At 54.8% G+C, this 20,889-nt stretch overlaps 1 protein-coding gene and 1 pseudogene across 1 annotated transcript; both read left to right on the top strand.

Annotated features, from left to right (window-relative positions):
• Positions 1-1,076: 1,076 nt before the first annotated feature.
• Positions 1,077-9,027, top strand: LOC138397283 (keratin, type II cytoskeletal 5-like; annotated as a pseudogene).
• An 816-nt stretch (positions 9,028-9,843) lies between these two features.
• Positions 9,844-20,889, top strand: KRT82 (keratin 82). Its single transcript, XM_069491228.1, has 9 exons — positions 9,844-10,302; positions 12,166-12,374; positions 14,709-14,769; positions 15,352-15,447; positions 15,820-15,984; positions 18,825-18,950; positions 19,582-19,802; positions 20,040-20,071; positions 20,648-20,889. Exons 1-9 carry the CDS (start codon positions 9,898-9,900, stop codon positions 20,887-20,889), a joined length of 1,557 nt encoding a protein of 518 aa, XP_069347329.1. The 5' UTR covers positions 9,844-9,897.

Here is a 20,889-nt window from a genome sequence, read left to right as displayed (position 1 = left end):
GACCGATGCGAGCTGCCAGCCGGGGTTCTGAAAACCCCTGGTCCCGAGTGAAGGAGCAGGGAGGGAAACGGAGGCCATGAGTTAGAAGGAAGGAAGATGAGTGTGAAGCCAGGGGCTAGAGTTTGGAATGGCTGAGAGGGGAGGATGGTGGGAAGGAGAGAAATGACACTGAGAGCAATCGTTTAACCCCCTGGTATGGGGGAGCGAAGGGGTGCAAGTGCAGCCCCAGGGATGAGAGCAGTGGAGGAAAATCCTGGAGCTTCCTCCCCTAGACAAGCTTCCCGTGCTCTCTGAGTCTGATGTCCTCCTCTGCGTGCCGTGCAGTGATTCGGGCATGTGACCACTGCATTCTAACATTGGCCCCAGCATCCATTACCGATGTGGCCTCAGCCAGTGCCTAACCACACTGTGCCTCAACTGCTTCACGTGTAAAACAAGAGCAAGAATAGCTACCCCCGTTGTGCTGTTCATCACTAAAGGGGAAGACAGCTGTAAAGCAGCTATGCAGAGTAGCGACTCAAAAAATGTTCACAATTGTTATTATTTTAATCATCCACTCTCACAAAGTTCTTATGAGAATCAAATGAGATAATGCTTGCAGCCGACCTGATGCGTGGTAAGGCACAGACTGAAACGTCAATAAATGGATTTTTTTTTTTTTATCATGCATGACCAGGATGGGAAGGGCACAGTCAAGCACTTGGCTTCAGAGCCCAAGACCTGGGAGCAGAGAAGGGAGCTGGGACGGGAAGCAGCGGGAGTGTCCACAGCACGGCTGAGAGCCTGGGCGGGTGGGGGGCTCAGGAACTGAGGCCTGCCCCAGGCCCCAGTCCCCAGGCCTGGCCCTGCCCTGGGGCAGGGTGTTCCCATGGTGATCAGTGGGACAGGAAGATAGGCTGTGACCAGACAGGCCATTGAGATGAACTCAGCAGAGTGGGGGGTCTTTGATCTTCTCCAGCCAAGCCCAGTTATTGAAAAGGATAAAAGTCAAGGAGAATTTGGGGAACCTAGACTTTGAAGACTCCTCATCCCTTTGGCACTTTCGCTCCTCTGACCCTCTGGCACCAGCTCCCACTATGACCCAAGAATCCTCTGTCACCGTCAAGTCAGAGGCACTCGGAACTTCAGTGCTTCCTTGGCCAGTCTCCTCCCAGCCTGCCGGCCCAGCTTCAGCCCTGTGTCCATGTTCCTGGGTGGGAATTGCTGCTAGGGTGGCTTCAGGGATGGATTCAGGACGAGGAGCCTCCACAGCCTTGGGGGCAGCAAGAGAATCTTCATCAGTGGGGGCTGCCGCTCCAGCCAGGCTGGCTTTGGGGGTGCTGGCTACAGGCTGGGTGTCGGGATCATAGGGTACAGGGTGGGGAGAGCCAGCAGTGGGTATGGCTTTGGAGATAGGATGGTGCCTGGAGCTGGGAGCATCCATGAGGTCACCGTCAACCAAAGCCTCCTGACGTCCCTCCATCTGGAGATCGACCCCTGTCTCCAGTGGGTATGGAAGGAGGAGAAGGAGTGACCAAGAGTCTCAACAACAAGTTCGCCTCCTTCATCCACAAGGCGAGTGGCAGGTGGGGTCCCCAGCAGGGAAGCAGCTGCTGCCCAGGGATCCCTGCTTTCTGTGCTGTTCTGAGCTGGGCAGTCGGCTGACCCGGAGGAGGAGGGGGTGGTTTCCTACCTTGTTGAGGTGGGAGCAGAAAAATTCCCATCTCTACACTCAAGAGCTCCCTGACCCCTGCAAGGACATTGCTGTTCTGATGGGTAGTGGCCATGCATTTGGCTTACAGTTAGACAGTTAAAGCGGATCCGTTTGGAAAGAAGGAGATAAAGGAATGAAGGATAACAAGTTCCGTTCATGGAAGTGGGCTGGGGCCACTTTTTCTTGCCCAGTTTAATCAGGACGCGTGTCTTCCTATGGCGGTAGGTGTACGTCTGGGAAGCTGAGTAGGTGGCAAGGGTGCACTTGGAGCATTTAGCCCTTTTCTTGCAGCAAGAGGAAAACTGGGAGGTTGGCCTGAGTCCTCCCTGCTGCACGGCCTGGCGTCCTAGGGGTTTCCCAGCCCTGGGAGAGAGCCCCTCCGTGACATTGTTCTGTGTGGCACCTCTAGCATCGCACAGCGAAGCTGGTTGGTTTTGCCTGTGAAGAACCAATTCAAGGATCATTCAGGCTCCATGTCTGGGGCCTGGGAGAAAGAGTGCTAAACTAACAGGCAGCCAGCCTGGGTTCCAATCTGGTCTCCACCCCTGGGACAGTCACCAAACTTCTCAGGACTCGGGTGGGTTGGACAGATGGACTCGAGGGTCCCTTTGCAGGCCTAACAGCCTATAGAATGCCTCATCACATGGACCAGATCGCTGAATGTGTAGACCTAACCAAAGGCACTGCTGAGGCTCTGGTTCCTAAACTTTATCACCCCATGTCACCCCACCTGGTCTGGTATTGGCACCAGCAGAGGTGAGATTTCCAGGTACCTGGCTGTGACAGGCACAGCAAGGGCTCCACTTTTCCCCACTTCATCTGCAGGGGATGTGGGGAATGAGGACACGTGACTGGGAGGGGGGCACTTGGAGCCAGGACTCCCCTGCTTCCTCTGACAAGGGGGGAGCTACAGAGGAAAGGATGCGATTGTTAAAGACTCTGGGCAGTCAGGGCTCCTTCGTGGCCTGAGGCTGGGTGTACTCTAGGTACTCCCGGAGGAGGGGCTTTGTTTAAGGCGGAAGGTTATGTGTATTTCCCAAGGCTGCCCCTCAGGCTGAGGAGAGAGGGGGGTGATTCCAGAAACCTAAATTAGCTCCACAAGCCCACAGGGACTGAGAGAGCAGAGTGAGGGAGGGGCTTGCCCAAGGCCCCACAGCTGGTGAGGACACAGCAGGACTGTGCCCAGGTCTCCTCAATGCAACTCCAGCACTCCCAGAGTGTGTGGGCAACTGAGTCCACATTCTAGATCTAGAGAAACCACATCAGAAAGAAAATGGGCAGACTGAACTTCCTGCCAAGAGCCTCCTGTCCATTTAATGGGAATCAAAACCTCCCCCAGTAACACGCTGGTCACTAAATATAATGCTCAAATGCTCACGCCAGTAGATATATTTCTTGTTTTTATTGTTCCTAATTCTCATTTGTCTTGTTCTAATTTATTTCTAATTCTCTTGGTCACACCAAAATTAGTAACTTGACAATGAATTTTGGTTACTGTTTGTGTAATACAGCACAAGTTCAGGTTTTAGAGTTGTGAGGTCCAACGGGGTAGCCAGTGGCCACATTGGACTATTTAAATTTAAATTAATTAAAATTAAATAAAATTAAAAATTCAGCTCCTCTGTCACACTAGCCACATTTCAAATGTTCAGTTGCTACATGTCACTAATGGGTCCCGTAACCAATGCAGATATAGAGCATTTCCATCTTCACAGAAAGTTCTGTGACACAGCTCTGTGGAATCTAGAGTCAGTGGCTTTAGGCTCTTACTAGCTGAATGACCTCCCAGGAAAACTATTTAACCTCTCTAACTCCCAGTTCCTTTATAAGGTGGTTGAGAGTATTAATTCAGCATTTGCATGTGAAGTACTTGGCAAGGTGCACGGTGTTAATAAGTGTTAGCTATTTTTATTGTATTTACAATTAGGTATGTGTGTAGTGATACAGACCCAGACAAGAGAAGCAAGTACAGACAGATAATTTATAATATGCAAAAGTATTTATATAATGCAAACACAGAGTAACAGTGTTTCAATCCAAGAAGGCTTCCTGGAAGAGAAGACTAAAGCTTAAGGTTGAAAAGACAGAAGGCATAGGGGAGGGGGAGGGTGGAGACCTGTGGAAGAGTGTGCTCCTGGTCGATGGCCAGGCAAGGTTCCTGTAGTGTCTGAGTGGCCTGTTCAGGGCCAGCTGATGCCACCCTCCAGCAGAGGGACTGTGGGCAGGGAAACACCAAAGACAAGGACAGTTGTATGGAGTTAGGCGAAGAACGGATATTCAGATTTAACAAAACGCCAACTCAAGGAAACAATGAGGAAAACCAGATTGGTTTCCCAGAGAGCATGGGAGAAGGCACAGTACTGAAGTTTCAATGGCAGGAAGAGATTTCCTCAGACACCACTGAACAGGAGAGAGGACATGAAAGCAGGGAGCATTCTGGGTGTGTACAGTGTGTGAGAGGGCTCTGTGGGTTTGAAAGAAGAACAGCTCCCATTTCCCAGATGGGGAAGAGCCCCTGAGAGGTTAGGGACCTGCCCAAGGTCACTCAGCCGGTCGCAGAGGAGCCAAGGTCCAAACCACAGCTGCCCAGCACCCCGGGGGCGTTGGACTTGGTGGTGCTTGGGTGGGCTGGTGGGGAAGGGGTCCCCTGGGAAGAAGTGAAGTTTCCGTCCCAGAGATCATGATTGGGGGCACCTCTGCGTGCCACTGGGGGGAAGGAGGAGGGTTGCTGCCTAGGGGCAAGTTGAAGGATGAGAATCGTGGGGCAGAGGCTCCTGTTAGCCTGAAGACCCTGCCCCTTAGGGCCCAGTTCAGCATGGCTGCAAGGAGCGAGGGAACATGAGGACGCTGTGGGGTCGAGAACTGCTGCCTCTTCCCGAGCTCTCTGTCCCCCGCTCACTGCCTGTGCTGGGGTTGGGGCGAGGCCACAAGAAAAGCAAAAGGAGGAAACAGGCGAGTTCCTTATGGGACCCAAGTACTCTAAGGAGTCAAGCTGTGAGAATAGAAAGCTCAGAAAGAGTGAGGGACGGTCCGTTTTGTTGTTTGAGGTTTGGATTTTGTTTTGACAGGGTGGTGGTTTGGGGGTTGGAGGCATGCGTGTGACAGGAGAACTAGGTGACAGTACGATGTTCTCTGAGTCCGCTCTGCCGCTCCACCAGTGGCTGCGCACTACACCCGCTGCTCTGACCTCACTCCCAGAACCCACTCCAACCCCGGGCACTTCATCCTTCCGCAGGTGTGAGGAGGAAATCAACAGAGGCAGAGCAACAGAGAATGAGGTTGTGGTGCTCAAGCCGGTGAGTGGATGGAGATGTTTCCGGCTGGCTCCCAGGTCCCTTGGGGCAGTGCTGCCTGCCGCTTAGCCAGTGGCCCTGCATACAAGGCCATACTCGATTTGCACAAGTCTTAGGAGCAGGTCTGACTTTAAAAGTGAGAAAACTGAGGCTCAGGGAGGCTAATAATGTTGCCCAGGGTTACTCAGATAATCAGAAGTGAGTCAGGATCCAGGACCCCAGAGTCTGAGCTGCAAATCACAACACCAGCCCCCTCCCCACGTGGAGTGCAGCGTGCAGAGGGGAGGCACAGTGGGCCTGTCCTGAGCCGAGTCCCCAGAACACCGTCAGGCTTGGGAGGACAGGGGTGGGGCGGGGACAGGCATCCACGCCATGGAGTTCTAGGCCTTTCTGTTGGTGGGGCACACAGACCAGGGGTGGGGTTCAGAGCTGGCCCAGGGCTAAGTTGGAGGAGGAAGAAGGGAGCAGCAGCCTGTGACAGAGGGGACCAGGCAGAAGGGTGAGAGGGCGGGAAGCCATGGCGGCTTCTGGAGAGGCTTGGAGAGCCCAGAGGCAGCAGAAGCCCAAGGGCCAGGACAGGATGATCTTCACCATGTGAGGTGACATGGGACACCTTTCCACATGGCACTTGCTGATGAGCAGATGGGCATCCCTGAGAGCCCTGGTCCTCACACGGTTTGTACCTTCCCCCGCCTGACCAAGTTCCACTCCTTGGCCTGGAATAGACAAATGCCCTCGTCCTCAGGAGCTGAGATTCTCCCACCTAACTCACAGGCGGAGGGGGCTGGTTAGCCCAGGAAGGGTGGGACCCAGAGTGACAGCATATTCCGTGCCCAGGACGTGGACGCCATCTACATGAACAAGGTGGAGCTGGAGGCCAAGGTGGACGCCCTGATGGACAAGATGAACTTCCTGAGAACTTCCTGCGAGGCGGTGAGTACCCAGCACCGTGCCAGGAGGGTCAGGGGCAGGGGACCGGGCCACAGCTGGGCACAGGGGCTGCTGGCTCCTTCCCTGATCTTTGCTCTGCTCCTTGTCCCCTACCAAGGGAGAAAAGGAGGTTCCTTGGGGCAGCTGGCAGGTGGGGAGGGGTGAAAACTTCATGCTTGACCACCTGGACCAGGCCTGTTCTGTCGGGCAGGTGAAGGACCAGCTGCCTATCACTGAAGTTTCCATAGAACTTTCTGAGCAGCTTGACTCACCCAGCCCAGCCCAAATTTACTTGCTGCTCTTCCTAGAGCAACTGCAAGATGATGCGATTACACACATCGAGTGGCAGTAGTGAGCCCTCGGGTGCTTCTGGAAGCACACACACAGTTGCCGTGTTCTCCCGAAGACATATTTTGTGCAGCACCAGGATGCTCTTCACAGGGCTGCAGGTACAGCCCTGAGCAAGCACCATGGAGCCCCTAAATTCTCGAAGCTGATGTGATAGGGGGAGACAGGCAATTCAGAGTGATCGAATAACCGTACCATTTCCAGCATGAGGGGGCCAATGAGGAGAAATGACAATACACAGCAATCGCAGGCAGTGGGGAGGTGACATGGGATAAGAGACTTGAAGGAATAGAGGATGTGAGCCAGAAAGACAGTGGGGGGGGGGGTGGGAGGGGACAGTGTTTTGGCCAGGCGTCGGGGGCAGGGGGACCAAGAAGCACAAGTGCCCCAGGTGTGACCCAGGAGTGCCCAGAGGAGGCCCCTGTGGCTGGGGCAATGTGGTGAGGGGGGGATTGGTGGGGGGGGGGTGTAGGGTGGAAGTGCACCTCCAGGAAGACCTGGTAAGGACAGGCGATATGCCCGTGGGTCACATACATTGGGTGCCCAACGGAAGCTGGTCCCGTTGTTCCAGAACCCACAGAGTCAGCTCTGAGTCTTTGGGTAGGCTCAATGACGACCCCACAGCCCACATAGGACACAAAGTCTTCCTTTTCCCTCCTTGTTCTCGTCAACAAGTGTAGTATTGGCTTCTGACTCTGAACTGGCCACAGCCAGCAAGCCTTCAAACCAGGTCAGCAACCAGGAAAAACTCTTTGAGAAAAACCAACTGCTGCACAAAAACAACAAAATAGTAAGTTGTTGAAAAAGGAATTGTATGAACCAGTTGTTAATAAAAGAGAGCGAAGGGATATTTTTACTTAGATTTTTGCTTTGGAACAGTGATTCTGAAACTTTAAAGAGCATCAGAATCGTCTAGGGGTCTCGTTACAACACCGACTCTGGTTCAGTAAGTCTGAGATGGGCCGAAAGGTTTTATTTCAATCAATCTCCAGGTGAGGCTGATGCTGCTGGTCTGAGGCCACATTTTGAGAACCACTGCTTTAGATGATTCTAAAAAGTGATCATTAACAAATTAATTGTGGGTTTACTGTTTCCAAAACCATCTCATATAGACGTCATTTAATCCCCGCAGGAATCATACGAGGCCAGTGTTATGATCCGCCTCTCCAAGGCCAGGGTGCTGTCTAAACTTGCTTGGCAGATCCTAGACTTGACTCTTTCGGTCTGGGGCCCTTTCTGCCATTTCCATTTGCCTTCCCCGAGGAGCAGGGAGGAGCCACGTTGGGAAACAGGATTGGGAAGTGGCTGAGTTTTCTGGCTCCTTCTGACTCAGTTTTCTTTCACAAGATAATTTCTTCATTTGGTGTGAAGGGCTGTATTTTCTCAGAACATGAGACACTGTGGTACTGACAGGTCACAGCAAGGTGCGCTGCCTTGATGAAGGGAGTGGCTTCTGGTGAATTCTGGCAAGAGTTACCTGTGCTGCTTCTCCCCTGTGCAGATGAGCTGATGATAAAGAACAGCTGTAAACTCAGTGACCTGCCCAGTGTCTTTCCCAGACATTAGGACCTAAGCAGGGCACTGCACCCCGACAGTGCAGGCCCGGGGCAGGGCACAGTCTCCCAGCACACACACACGCCTGCTCGGCTCTCTCCTTTAGGCCCAACTACAGGAGCTGGCTCAGAGTCAGGCCCAGGTCTCTGAGACCTCTGTGGTCCTGTCCATGGACAACTGCAACCTGGACCGGGACAGCATCATTGCTGAGGTCAAGGCCCAGTGCGAAGAAGACATAGCCAACCGCAGCCAGTCCTGGTAGCAGACCAAGGTGAGGCAGCAAGGCCAAACCAAGTAGACAAGCACAGAGAACTGTTTCAAAGGCCAACAGGGTGGGAGCCTGTCCTCTGGGACATCCCGGTCTGATGGAGTGGACGAGATCTGAGTTCGGCGGGGGGCTCACCGTCTGTCCTGAGCACTACCTGGCGGAAGAGCGAGATGAAGGTGGGGGGTGGTCAGTCCCTCTGCCGAGAGGAAGACAGACACACCTCCAATGCCCTGCATCAGAGAGACAAGGGACAGCTGGGCAGTGCTAGCCACCAGTGCCAGCAGGGGAAGAGAGAGGGAGGGTGAGGACAGGGAGAATTCAGTGCCGCGTGGGAGACGCTAGAGGAGCCAGACAGGAGGGAGAACTGGCTGGAGCCGAGGAGGTGGGGGCAGGGGCTTGATGTGGGACACAGAATGGGATTTTCCAGGCGAGAGAAACACTCTGAGCTGGGAGTCATTGGGGATGTGACCTGTAGTGCCAAGGAACACAAATAAACACACAGGAGAAGTGATGGGCACTCTGCATGATGCCGAGTTTGGGACGGTGAGATGCATGGCACAGGACCAGGTGGAGGAAGAGGGGAAGGAAGAGCATGGCCTCAGCTGCCCAGCTGTGGGGTGAAACCGGTGGGTCTGGAAACGAGGGGCAGAGCCGAGAGACAATGCAGGCAGGTTTCATGGGCAGGTGGGGCCCAGCGGGGCGTCTCCAAGCAGCATGTTAAACGCCTCTGGGGCCCTGGGAAGCCTCGGCCTTCTCTTCTCTGGCCTGGCTGCCCCTGCCTGCTGCACATGTGGCCACCCGAGGCCTGCTTCTCCCTCCACCCAGTACAAGGAGCTGCGGCGCTCTGCCCGCCAGCTCGGGGACGCCCTCCTCACCCCCAAGATGGAGACCTCCGAGCTGAAACAGGGATGCAGAAGCTGCGCTTGACATTGATAACCTGAAGAAGCAGGTGGGGCCGGGCTCCCAGATGTCATTCAGTCCCTGCCCCTGCCTCTGGGCAGACCTGGGCCTGGGCCCCACCCAGCCCATGCAAGGGAAGCGTCCCAGATGATGGGCCTCCCAAGGGTGTAAATGTGCGTTCACCCAGGAAAGGGACTCTCCTCAGGAGGTGGGAATGGCAAGACCTGGGCTTGCTTTGCTTACCCACCATCTAGAAAGCACGGCTTTGAAAAGGACCTCAGAACATCACGTTCTCCATCCTGCATAAGTCTCAAATGACCCAAGGGGGACAGAGATCAATCTTATTTTTAAAGACAATGAAGCTCCAACCTCCTTTGCTTTCAATCCACCTCAGGGAATTCTTCCCTGTTTTAACCTAAAGCCCAGGCCTTACTGCACTCTCTGTGAAGGGCCACACGTGCCCATCTCCGCCTGGCCAGCCGGGGAGCTGGGAAGTAGACGGGGCACCCTCACACATGTGGGACTTGCCCTCTAATCCCAGGAAGTCAGGGCATGTAATTCACGCCGCCCCCTCCTCTCCTATGAAATGACATCAAGTCCCGACTCTCCCTTTCCTCTGCCTGGCCTCTTTCATCGCCCCCGTAAGCAGGGAAGGAGGACAAGTGGGATTTTTATAGGGCCCACCAGCACTGGCCATTGGCACCTTCGCTTTGCTCTTGGCTACCCTAATTATCCACCTTGCTACTTGGCGCTGCCGATATCCCAAGCTCATAAACCTGATTTGGGGTTTGACCCAGCTCAGCCCTCCATCTCTCTACCAAATAAAAGGGGGGGAAACTGGGCCACAACCGGCTCATTCCTGCCCCCGTCCTTCCCTCCAGGGCCACGTCTCCCTGCCTCTCTCTCCTGCCATGTCGTGCCGCTCCTTCCAGCCGAGCTCCAGATGCGGCAATCGGAGTTTCAGCTCCTACTCGGCCGTCATGCCCCGGATGGTCACCCACTACGCAGTGAGCAAGGGGCCGTGCCGGCCAGCGGGGTCCGGGGGCCTCCGGGCCCTGGGCTGCCTCGGCTCACGGAGCCTGTGCAACGTGGGCTTTGGGAGGCCCCGGGTGGCCTCCAGGTGTGGCCTGCCCAGCTTCGGGTACCGAGTGGGGGCCACCTGTGGGCCTTCTGCCTGCATCACCCCCGTCTCCATCAACGAGAGCCTGCTGGTCCCACTGGAGCTGGAGATCGACCCGACCGTGCAGAGGGTGAAGAGGGACGAGAAGGAGCAGATCAAGTGCCTCAACAACCGTTTTGCATCCTTCATCAACAAGGTAAGGCATGGGCCCGGCGCTCCAGGGCTGCAGGACGGGATCCACTGCAGATCTGTCATCTGGTCCTTTTCTGGCCCGGGGAAGCCACGGTTTGTCCACTGGCCTCTCCCACAGTCCCTGACCACTAATCTTTGGAAGCTGGCTAGGTCAGACTCCACACTGAATGCTTCTGCCCCCAGTCCTTTTATTTTAATTTCAAAATATTAAGGGGGTACAAATGTTTTAAGTTACATGGATCACTTTTATAATGCTTGAGTCCCAGTGGTCCGTTTTTAATATGTCATCTCTCTCTGGCAAAGTCACCAAGGTTGCTGGAGGTCAGACTACAAGAGGAACTTCCAAAGCAATACCGAAAGGAATGACCAGACAGGCAGAAGAATGCCCTTTCTGATGAGGCTTTAGTGATAGAACCATCTTCTGTGTGCCTGGGCTGTGTCAAGACTCTTGGTCCTGAAGCAAGGATGGGCACTCAGACCCCGGAATCTGCCGTCAGTTTAGGCCTGGGATGAGGAAAAAGTGGAGCAGTCAGAGCTAGAGGCACAGGTGACTACCACAAAAGTCTTACATCTGCCAACTCCAGAGCCACTGCTGTGAAAGCCTACAGGGAATGTGGAGGTGCTGCCTTTAGAAGGTGCTGGACTGGCTGGCATCCCTCAGCTGCCTCTGGGCGTGTCCCCACACCCTAGGGGGGCTCTTGGGGTCAGGATCCATGCCAAGGGCTGAGCTGGTATTTCTGGTGACCCTAAGGCTTAGGGGCAAGAGTCCTGGGCCAGAAGTCAGGAGACCTGGGCCCTGGTGTGGGCTCCACTCCTCTTACCCTGGATCCCTGTGCAAGCCACTCGTCTCTCAGCCTCAGGAGCCTGCTGCCCAGTGGTGAGGTAGAAGAGAGATGGCAGGAAAATTGAAGGAGGTAATAAAGGAAAAGTGCTCCACAAAGTACTTGTTTAGCCACATGTACAGTTTCATTTTTAAAGCCTATTAAGTTCTGGCCATAAACTCATTCCAGCGACATGGGCCCGGATCATCAGCAACATCACACCTCCTTCTGTAAGGCCAGGAGCCTCCTGCTGGTGTGGCCATCAACCATAAAAAGGGCAACATTACTCCTGAAATTTTCTTGAGAGAGGATGCACCATGTGGAAAATCCCAGAGCAAAGACTAGAGACCATGTTCCCTTTGTCAATGACGAGCTGGTAACCATGGTCAACTCTCTCAGATTCTCCTAATCTCGGTTTCCAATCCACAAAAAGGGAGGAGGTGGGCTAGCAGCTTCCACATGACTATGACCTGGACTTTATTCAGAGACAGCTGGCAGGATGCAGCAGAGTAGGCGAAAGGAGCTTAGAGTCCTAGCACGAAACCGTTGACCTTACCTTCTCCCCTGAGTGCCTCTGGGCTGCAATAAAAGAAAGACTCGCCTCCCGGTATCACACATTCTTACATCAACATGAAGATTTACAGAGTGCTTTCCCATGCACGGTCCCAAGTAGGAGCTTTGGGGATCAAAGTGAGCCTCGAAGGGATAGGATGGCTTGGTCAAGGTCACAAGGGTAGTGACAGGCAGGCAGGCAGGGCTGGAATGTGGACCTACCCCAGGCCTCTTGGGCAGTACCCTTTCCACTACAACACACAACCTGAGTGGAAGGTCGAGGTCCCCTAAGCTCCACCAGGCAGGGGAGCCACAGAGACACATACCCTCAGGTGCCAGACTGTGTGGAGACTAGGATTTTTGCAAATTCTAGTGCATTGGCAGTGGTGTATTGAGAGAGAGGGCACAAACACATTCCACTGCCTTCTCCAAGTCGTGGTCTTCATGGTCCTCATAGTCCCTGCTGCCTGGTGACATCCCATTCTTGGCTACAGGTCCGGTTCCTGGAGCAGAAGAACAAGCTGCTGGAGACCAAGTGGAACTTCATGCAGCAGCAGAGGTGCTGCCAGAGCAACATGGAGCCCATCTTCGAGAGCTACATCTGCACCCTTCGGCGGCAGCTGGACTGCGTGTCTGGGGAGCACGTGAGGCTAGAGTCGGAGCTCTGCAGCCTCCAGAACGTGCTGGAGGGCTACAAGAAGAAGTGAGTTGGCTCTGCTTTCACCCCACCAGGGAACTCGGGGCAAGCTACAGATTCCATAGCTTGGTTCATTGGGCGGCAGAACAATCAAGTGGGATGATGCAGGCAGAGCATCCCATTTGGCACACGGGAGCTCAGAAATCGTGCATTGTCTTCATCTGCCTTCCCACTTCCCTGCCTAAATAGGCTCTCGTTATTGCTCTCCTGCCATTCTCACATTTTCACCTGCGGTTTCTGGAGCTCCAGGTCCCTGCTCCAAACCACCTGCTCTGCCTTCTCTTCCATCAGTCCCCTTGCAGATGCTGAAGTATTGACACTTCCTATTCCCCAAACAGACCACCTTGTTCCCCAGGCCTCTTCCCTGAAAGCATTTGCTCCTGCTGTTCCTTCTGCCTGATAAGCCCCCTCTCAGCACCCCTCCCACCACATCTAGGCCGACAGCCCACATTTTTCTCTCACCCCCTGTCTCTGGCTTGCTGGAAATCCCAGGCTGGAGATCACCTCCCTCCTCATTATCAGAGCTCTAGCTCCCCGTGTCACTTCCAAGTTCTTTGTGGTTCCTGTTTTCTATCTTGCAAATTTGTCCTCCCTGAGAGCAAGCTCTAGAGTCTGAGTCACAGCTTGGAGTAGGTGGTTGATAAGCATATGGTAATTAAGAGCCTGCTGGCCAGGAGAGCCCATGCTGGCAGGAAGCTGAGGCCCAGATACATTGGCTTACTGGGCCCTGGGCCCAGTGCCCCGTGGGAGTGCACGTGGGTGGGGAGGGTTGGACAGACATCTTTCCATTAAGGAGAAAAGTTTAAATATATGAGAGCAACAGGTCATAAGGGATGTGGGTCAGTGGACTGGAGCCCCACCGGGGGCACCCATGCTGCAGGTGTCGACCATGTGCCTACTTGGTTCCAGACGCTGTGCTGGGAAGTGCGGGTGCTATAGAGAGGGAAGAGGCTGGCTCCTGCCCTCAAGATGCCCCCGTCCAGTATGCACAGACCCCCTGGGCATACACACCAGCAGATGCAACAGGGCACAGGGCAGAAGGGGAGAGGAATCCCAATGGAAGGAGGGAGCAGAAGGAGACCAGGAAGGCTTCTTGGAGGAGGTGCCATCTTTTCTGGGCCTTGAAGGATAACTAACTTTCATTCCAATGGCTTCTTATAAAAGGGGAGTCCAGAGTAGACCCTAGAAGTGGGGATGGGGCAGGAGCAAGTGACAAGGAAGGGCCAGAGCAAGCCAGGTGAGGGGACAACTCTAGCAGACTGTGACAGGTGAAATGTGGGGAGGCTGTGGGAGGAGTGGAGGCCGGCCTCTCGCAGGAACAGCGCCCTTCCTGAGGGGTAAATAGCAAGGTAAATCCCAGACACGTGATTTGCAGCTCCAGAAGAGAACTTGAGCTTTTAAAAGTGGAACAATAGAAGAAGGATGAGGTCAAATTTGCATTTTACAATAACAATAGTGGCAAACACACAGTTCTGACCCTGTGCCAGGCACTGTCCTAGTAACACATGTGATAGATTAACCCACAGCAGCCTGCAAGGCAGGACAGTGTGACCCTCACTTTGCAGATGATGGAACTGTAGAAGATGAGACTCAGAGAGGCCAAGGCACTTAACCAGCTGGTCCACAACCAGCACGTGGCAGAGCCGGGACTCAGACCCAGGCCGTGGGCTACAGCACCCAGTGTCAGGGCCGAGGCAGAGTTCTGCTGGAAAAAGGAGACGCTCTTAGTGGATCCATGTTGCTCACCCCCCTCAGTCATTCTGGCCAGACTGAAGCCCTGCTGATTCCCTCTGCCCCTGGGGGGCAGTGAGTGGGCCGAGGAGCCCCAAGGTGCTTGGGGGAAACAGTCGGCTGTCTCTGTGTGTTTCGTGAAGTGGTAATTGCTACCTCAGAACTGAACGGCAGGCAGGGGCCAGGCTCAGAGCCCTCCCAGCGAGGAGGGCCGCGGGGCCCACTGGGAGTGTCCGTGACTCAGAAAGGACAGCCGTGCGTGCAGCACAGCCTTTCCCACCTCCTAAAGGAGGCAGCTGGGTGAAGTGGGCTTCCTCAGCAGCGAGGGTGAAGGGGGTCTCACGGAGGACTTCCCCGAGGATGGCTCATCACAGGTACAGGCTCCTAGGGAGTGGAGAGGGATAAACTTAAAAAGGATCTGCAAGGCGCCATGGTAACAGTCATCTACCTGGAGTGGGTGGAGGAGCGAGAGGTGACCAGAGACAGGGCTGGACCTGGTGACTCCCCAGGGTGCTCAATGACAGGCAGAGTCACCCAAAAGGCCTGACACCAAGGCCTCTTCCAAAGTCCATGTCCGACTACTGTGTTTTTTCCTGCCCGTTCCATCAGATATGAAGAGGAGCTCTCCCTGCGTCCCTGTGTCGAGAACGACTTTGTTGCCTTGAAGAAGGTGAGGGAGGGCACTCAGGAGAGGCCCTGAGCTGGCCCACCAGCCCTGGACCATGACCAAACGTGTCTGCAGCCCACTCGCCCCACTAAAGGGTCCTCACCCCCAGACTCCTGGGCCAGCTCCCGGGCCAGCTCCCTCTCCCCTGCCCCTGGCAAAAGGGTAGGGACTGGCCTGGCCTCCACCTCCCAACTCATGCAGGCCAAAGCTGGGGAAGGGTCATGTCTAGCCCTTCCCTGGCAGCTGGTCATGGGTTAACACCAAATCAGAAGCAAAACCAAAGCTCTGATGCAAACCCCCAAACAATCGCAATGGTTCCTCAGACGCCCCCCGCACCCTTCTGCCCCGCTCCCTTCAGATCCCTCCCCATCAGGATGCCAGGCCCAGGCATGGAGTCCCGGGAATGGGGACCCTCTCCCACAGTGGCTCCATCACCCCTTCACATCCACATGGGCTCAGTGAGGAAAGGTGGGCCCCACACCTGCACCTGCCACCAGCCTGCCTGGGAGGTGAGCCAGTGGGTGGAAGGCATGGCCCCCGCCCGGCCCCAGCCCAGGTCATGGTTCTGTCCCTGCTCTGCTGCAGGAGGTGGACACGGCCTTCCTGATGAAGGCTGACCTGGAGACCAACGCGGAGGCTCTAGTCCAGGAGATCGACTTCCTGAAAGGCCTGTATGAGGAGGTACCATCGGCACTGCCCGCCGGGTGATCGGTCAGGGGCTGGTGCCGAGGAATCAAGGGTGCTGGGAAGCATCTGCCCAGCGGGGCCGGGTCAGGGCGAGCACGTGGAGAGATCAGCACTGGAGAGGTGGTTCTCAGGCAGTGAGACCCCCGAAAGTCAGATCGTCCAGATCCCCAGCTGGCAGACCCCTCTGGGAGAGTTTCCACAGAGCTCTGGGTAACTAGAGCGTGGGGACAAGGAGCCCATTGATGACCGAAGCCCAAGGTATAGCAGGGTTCTGTGCAAATCTGCTGTGGGAAGGTCTGAGCAGGTTCTTCCCATTTCTGCACCTGGGCCCTCAGCGCTCACACCTTCTCACCTGGCCCCTCCCAGGAGATCTGCTTGCTCCAGTCCCAGATCTCCGAGACCTCGGTCATTGTGAAGATGGACAATAGCCGGGAGCTGGATGTGGACAGCATCATCGCCGAGATCAAGGCCCAGTATGACGACATCGCCAGCCGCAGCAAAGCCGAAGCGGAGGCCTGGTACCAGTGCCGGGTGAGGCCCCGGGGCGGGGACAGGGGAGACCAGGGAAGGACCCCCAGACTCTCTCTCCCCCAGGAAGTGGATAAGGAGTTAATGAGGGCTTTGACACAACAGGGGACCCATAATCCCCAGCCCCTGCTGTCTCTGCTAGGCCCTAGTCTGCGTCCCTGCAGAGCATGTGGGAGGGACCCCACAGACAGCCCAGGCCTGTCACTGGGGCACCAGAGCGACAGCTTTATTTACCTGCAGACTCACCGGACGTGCTCCTCTCAGCAGCATTCAATAAATACTAATTGGCGATGATGGCAAAGAGGGCCGTGGGCTTCTCGTGGGTGGAGGCTGATGGCATGGGGTGGTTACTAATGGTGGGGCAGAAACGGTGATTAAGGTGGCCCCAGACTTAGTAATTAGGGGCTTGCTGGGAGGGCGGGGGGCAGGCCTGAAAGCAATTCAACAGACATTATCATCCCAGTGTCACCTGCCCTGTCTGTGCAAGTCACCACGCATGCATTCACTGATCGGCTCCCTCATTCAACACTGTTTATTGGGCATCCACCACGTGCCAAGCACAGTTCTAGAAGCTGGGAATCCAGCAGGGCACAGAACAGACACCTGTCCCTGCCTTCACGTCACTTCCCTTCCAGAGGCAGGTGCAGGAGCAGGGGTGGTGGGGCGGGACAGACAATAAACAAGACAAATAAGTTAGATGGTGATGTGTGCTATGGAGAAAATAAATCACAGTGCACATAGAGAGAGTTGTGGGAGTGCAGTTTTGAATAGGTAGCCAGGAAGGATGGGCTTGCCAAACCAAAATACGAGGTAGCATAAAGTGACTGCGAAGGTCGAGAAGCAGCTTAAGGAAGCTTGATGACAAAAGCACCAAATTGTGTCTGGAAAGGCAGAGGCATTGTCATTTGACCTGATCTTGAAGGACAAGTAAAACTTCAATGAGCAAAGAATGGGGGAGGGGGTGCCAGGCAGGAGCCGGATGCTAGAGGATGAAAGCGGGGTGAAAGAGGGTCTGTGCGCTATGAAGGAGAACGGGATGGAGAGGTGGGTTGGGCCTGGATCACAGCACATCTGCAGAGCTGTGCTAAGGCCTTTGCACTTTTTCCTGAAGACATTGGGTACCACTGCCCAGGGAGTATCCCAAGTGATTCTCTGCCTGTTTTCTGGAGATCTGTGGGGATCAAACGGATCAAACCCTGGCCTTGAGCCAGTTGCTGGTGACTCAGTCTGTGGCCATCCACAGCCAGATTTCACCCCAGCTGGTCCCTCTCTGGTTGCCCTGGGCCACCTATAAGTCAGGTGGGCTCAGGGAATACAGCCACCTCATTTTCCCATCCTCCTAAGTCAGAATCATGAAGACAAGTCTATTAATTAAGGATTGCATTTAGCTATGAGGATCAGAAATTTTAAAAACAACAAATTCAATTGTTACTTTTTTCTCAGATAGCTTGAAGTACAAAACTAGGCTGTCCAGGATGACACAGGGGTTCTATGACACCATCGGGACCCAGGACTCTTCTAGCTTTCCATTCTGCCATCCTTAGCACAAGGCTCATCCTCACGGTTGCCTTGCCTCCCAAGATAGCTGTGATGCCTCACATGTCACATCAGACAGGACAAAGGGGGAAAAAAACCCATGCCAACTGAGTCCTTCCCACTCTAAAGAGAGCTTTCCTAGCAGCCTACCCAGCAACAGCCATAGATCTCATTGATTAGAGAAGGCTGAGAAATATTTTCTTATCTATGCTCACTGGCCACCCCAAATAAAAGCAGGGTTCTGTTTGAAGAAGAAGGGGAGAGTGGATGTTTATTAAGCAACTATAGGCTTTCCCACAGTAAATAACAAAGGAGCCAAAGAGAGTAATTATGAGGTTATCTCTTGTTTTGCATTTTCTATTCAAGATGCTCCCATCCACTATCAGAAAATCTAAAGTTGGCTGATTTTTAAAAATCTATGAATGGAGGCCGGGCGCGGTGGCTCACGCCTGTAATCCTAGCACTCTGGGAGGCCGAGGCAGGTGGATTGCTCAAGGTCAGGAGTTCGAGACCAGCCTGAGCGAGACCCCGTCTCTACTAAAAATAGAAAGACATTATATGGACAACTAAAAATCTATATAGAAAAAATTAGCCGAGCATAGTGGCGCATGCCTGTAGTCCCAGCTACTCGGGAGGCTGAGGCAGTAGGATCGCTTAAGCCGAGGAGTCTGAGGTTGCTGTGAGCTAAGCTGACGCCACGGCACTCACTCTAGCCTGGGCAACAAAGTGAGACTCTGTCTCAACAAAAAAAAAAAAAAAAAAATCTATGAATGGAATCTACACATATTATTCACAAGTTGAATTCAGAATACAAAGGTGTTTTTAAAAAGTGTTAAGCCCAGGTAGGACATAATACTGCATTTTTGGGTTTGATAGTTTTGAGGGAAAACACACAAATGTCCTCATGCTGATGGGCAGACGTGGTCTGTTAGGGGAGCCCCGCTGAGCACAGCAGCCCCTTCCGAGGTCCAGAGGGACATCTAAGAAGAGAGAGCCCCTGGGTGACCTTGGGCTCCGGGGCAGAGAGAAAAGGGCCAGATACCGAGCAGCCAAACAGACAGTTGGGGGGGGGGGGGAGGAGTCTCAGTGTCTGGGAGGGATTTAAGGCTCGGAGGTGGGATGGGAATAAAGAGCAGCCCACGTGAGGACCCCAAACTTGACCAGCAGTAGAGAGGGGAGCAGAACATGTATGAGCATCCAGACACCTTCCAGGCTCTAAGTCACAGGAGCAGAGCCTCGGGACAGCGAGAAAGGGGGCAGGAGATGCCACCTCGTGGGCCTGGGGCTCTGACCTCTCTGTCCCGCAGTATGAGGAGCTGAGACTGACAGCCGGGAACCACTGTGACAACCTGCGCAACCGCAAGAACGAGATTCTGGAAATGAACAAGCTGATCCAGCGGCTGCAGCAGGAAATTGAGACCGTCAAAGCCCAGGTGAGGCGGGGGAGGGCCACCCTGCCATGAGAGCCTTCAAAGGCTGTCTGGCCTTCTGGACCACATGGGGCATGTCCAGTCCTCCCTGGGAGCGCTGCTGGAGAGGGAGTGGCCTTGTGGCTCCTCACTGAAGAGGACGCAAGCCCTTTCTACAAAAGAGCTGGCCAACGCAGGATGAGCAGCCTCAGGAAAGGGCCGGGTCCTGGCAGAGGCCAGGTGACCTCCTGTCAAGGTGGAAGTGGCAGGGGTGTTTCACTAGATGGAAATATAGAAAAGACATTCTCCATGGTGCATTCAAAGACTCTAATCCTGTGATCCTGAAATGCAAGGTGACTCTGACTTGCTCACAAAATCAGATCCACTCTATTCTCCTAGGTTAGTGAAGACCAGCCAGGCACTTAAAATCTATTAGCCCAAAAGACATTGCTCAGTATAGCTAAGGGGAAAATCTCAGATCTCCTTGAGACGTTTCAGATAGAAAACCAGTCCCAACTCCCTGGAGGAACCCGATGCCACAATCCTAGGAGGAAACCCACAGAGAATCTGAACCGGGCCTGTACCCACCACCGTGTTCTCTCCGGGAGTCCATCTCAGGGCCCCCAATGACGCCTTTCTGTGCCCTCTCCCCCAGCGCTGCAAACTCGAGGGCACCATAGCTGAGGCTGAGCAGCAGGGCGAGGCAGCCCTCAACGATGCCAAGTGCAAGCTGGCGGGGCTGGAGGAGGCCCTGCAGAAGGCCAAGCAGGACATGGCCTGCCTGCTCAAGGAGTACCAGGAGGTGATGAACTCCAAGCTGGGCCTGGACATCGAGATCGCCACCTACAGGCGCCTGCTGGAGGGCGAGGAGCACAGGTGAGCCTGTGAGGGAGGGTTAAGCAGGGACAGGCTCCAGGTGTGCATGTGGCCCAGCCCTCCCGTGGTTGCTGCTGCTATGACCCATCCCCAGTCACGGAAAACCCGCACAGCACAGTCTGCAGGCCCTCATCACTAACGTGGTCCGTGGAGAGGGCAGGAGAGGGGAGATGCCACATTTTTCAGCCCGGTTCTCTTCAATGCAGTTACCTGTCTTCTTTTTCCTCTTATCCCCAGGCTGTGCGAAGGCATTGGGCCGGTGAACATCTGTAAGTAGATGAGCCATGCCCTGAGGGCTCCGGGGTCCTGAGGGGGTTGGTGGCCCCAACACAGACAGCCCACACCACCCCTCACCAGACCTCTGATGCCTCCCCGACCCCAAAGGAGGAGCTCTGTCTGCCATGAGCTCCTGGGCTGATGGCAAAGCTCTCTGGCTACCCACAGCTTTGGGAAGTCGGGACTGGGAGCAGATTCAAAGCATGGTCCCAGTGCTTCAGGGCCCAAACGTCACAAAAGCCATACTCACAGGAGGATGCTTTTCTAGAGGAAGAGGATTTGAAGCAGGCTCGGGAAGGAGGGATAAGACAAGTAGAAACTGAGAGGGTGAAGCAGATAGCAGGCCTGGCCTGGCCAAGGCTCTAGGGAGAGAGGAGAGGCACGTGGCTGCCTTATGAGCACTTCATGTGGCTCTAGGGGAGGACACATGGAAGCTGGTGGCTGGAATGGGCGTGTCCTTAGAGGTGAGTGGCAGCAGGTGGGAGAAATGGCCCGGCTGAGACGTGTCAGGGCAATCACCTTAGAGTTGTGCAGTGCGGGGCTCTGAGCACCCCTTTCTGTTCCCACAGCCGTGAGCAGCTCCAAAGGCGCTGTCCTGTACGAGCCATGTGGCGTCAGCACGCCTGTGCTGAGGACCGAGTACTGCCCGGGGGCCACCAGCGTCCTCAGGAGCAGCGGAGGCTGCAGTGTCGTGGGCACCGGTGAACTCTACATCCCCTGCGAGCCCCAGGGCCTCCTGGGCTGTGGGGGCGGGCGGGGCTCCAGCACAAAGCTCGGGGCTGGGAGCAGCCCCTCCAGCCACAAGTGTTAG

This window comes from Eulemur rufifrons, chromosome 16, assembly GCF_041146395.1.
Source record: "Eulemur rufifrons isolate Redbay chromosome 16, OSU_ERuf_1, whole genome shotgun sequence".
NCBI lineage: Eukaryota > Metazoa > Chordata > Mammalia > Primates > Lemuridae > Eulemur > Eulemur rufifrons.
The sequence above is the reverse complement of the archived record's forward strand: the minus strand, read 5'-3'. Positions and strand labels throughout refer to the sequence as shown.

Excerpts from the sequence above, each read along its gene's own strand:
- KRT82 (XM_069491228.1), top strand. The coding sequence starts at position 9,898 with ATGTCGTGCCGCTCCTTCCAGCCGAGCTCCAGATGCGGCAATCGGAGT. Across the intron at positions 12,375-14,708 it reads CTGGAGGGCTACAAGAAGAA|ATATGAAGAGGAGCTCTCCC; the intron begins GTGAGTTGGCTC and ends CCGTTCCATCAG. Across the intron at positions 15,985-18,824 it reads AGGCCTGGTACCAGTGCCGG|TATGAGGAGCTGAGACTGAC; the intron begins GTGAGGCCCCGG and ends TCTGTCCCGCAG.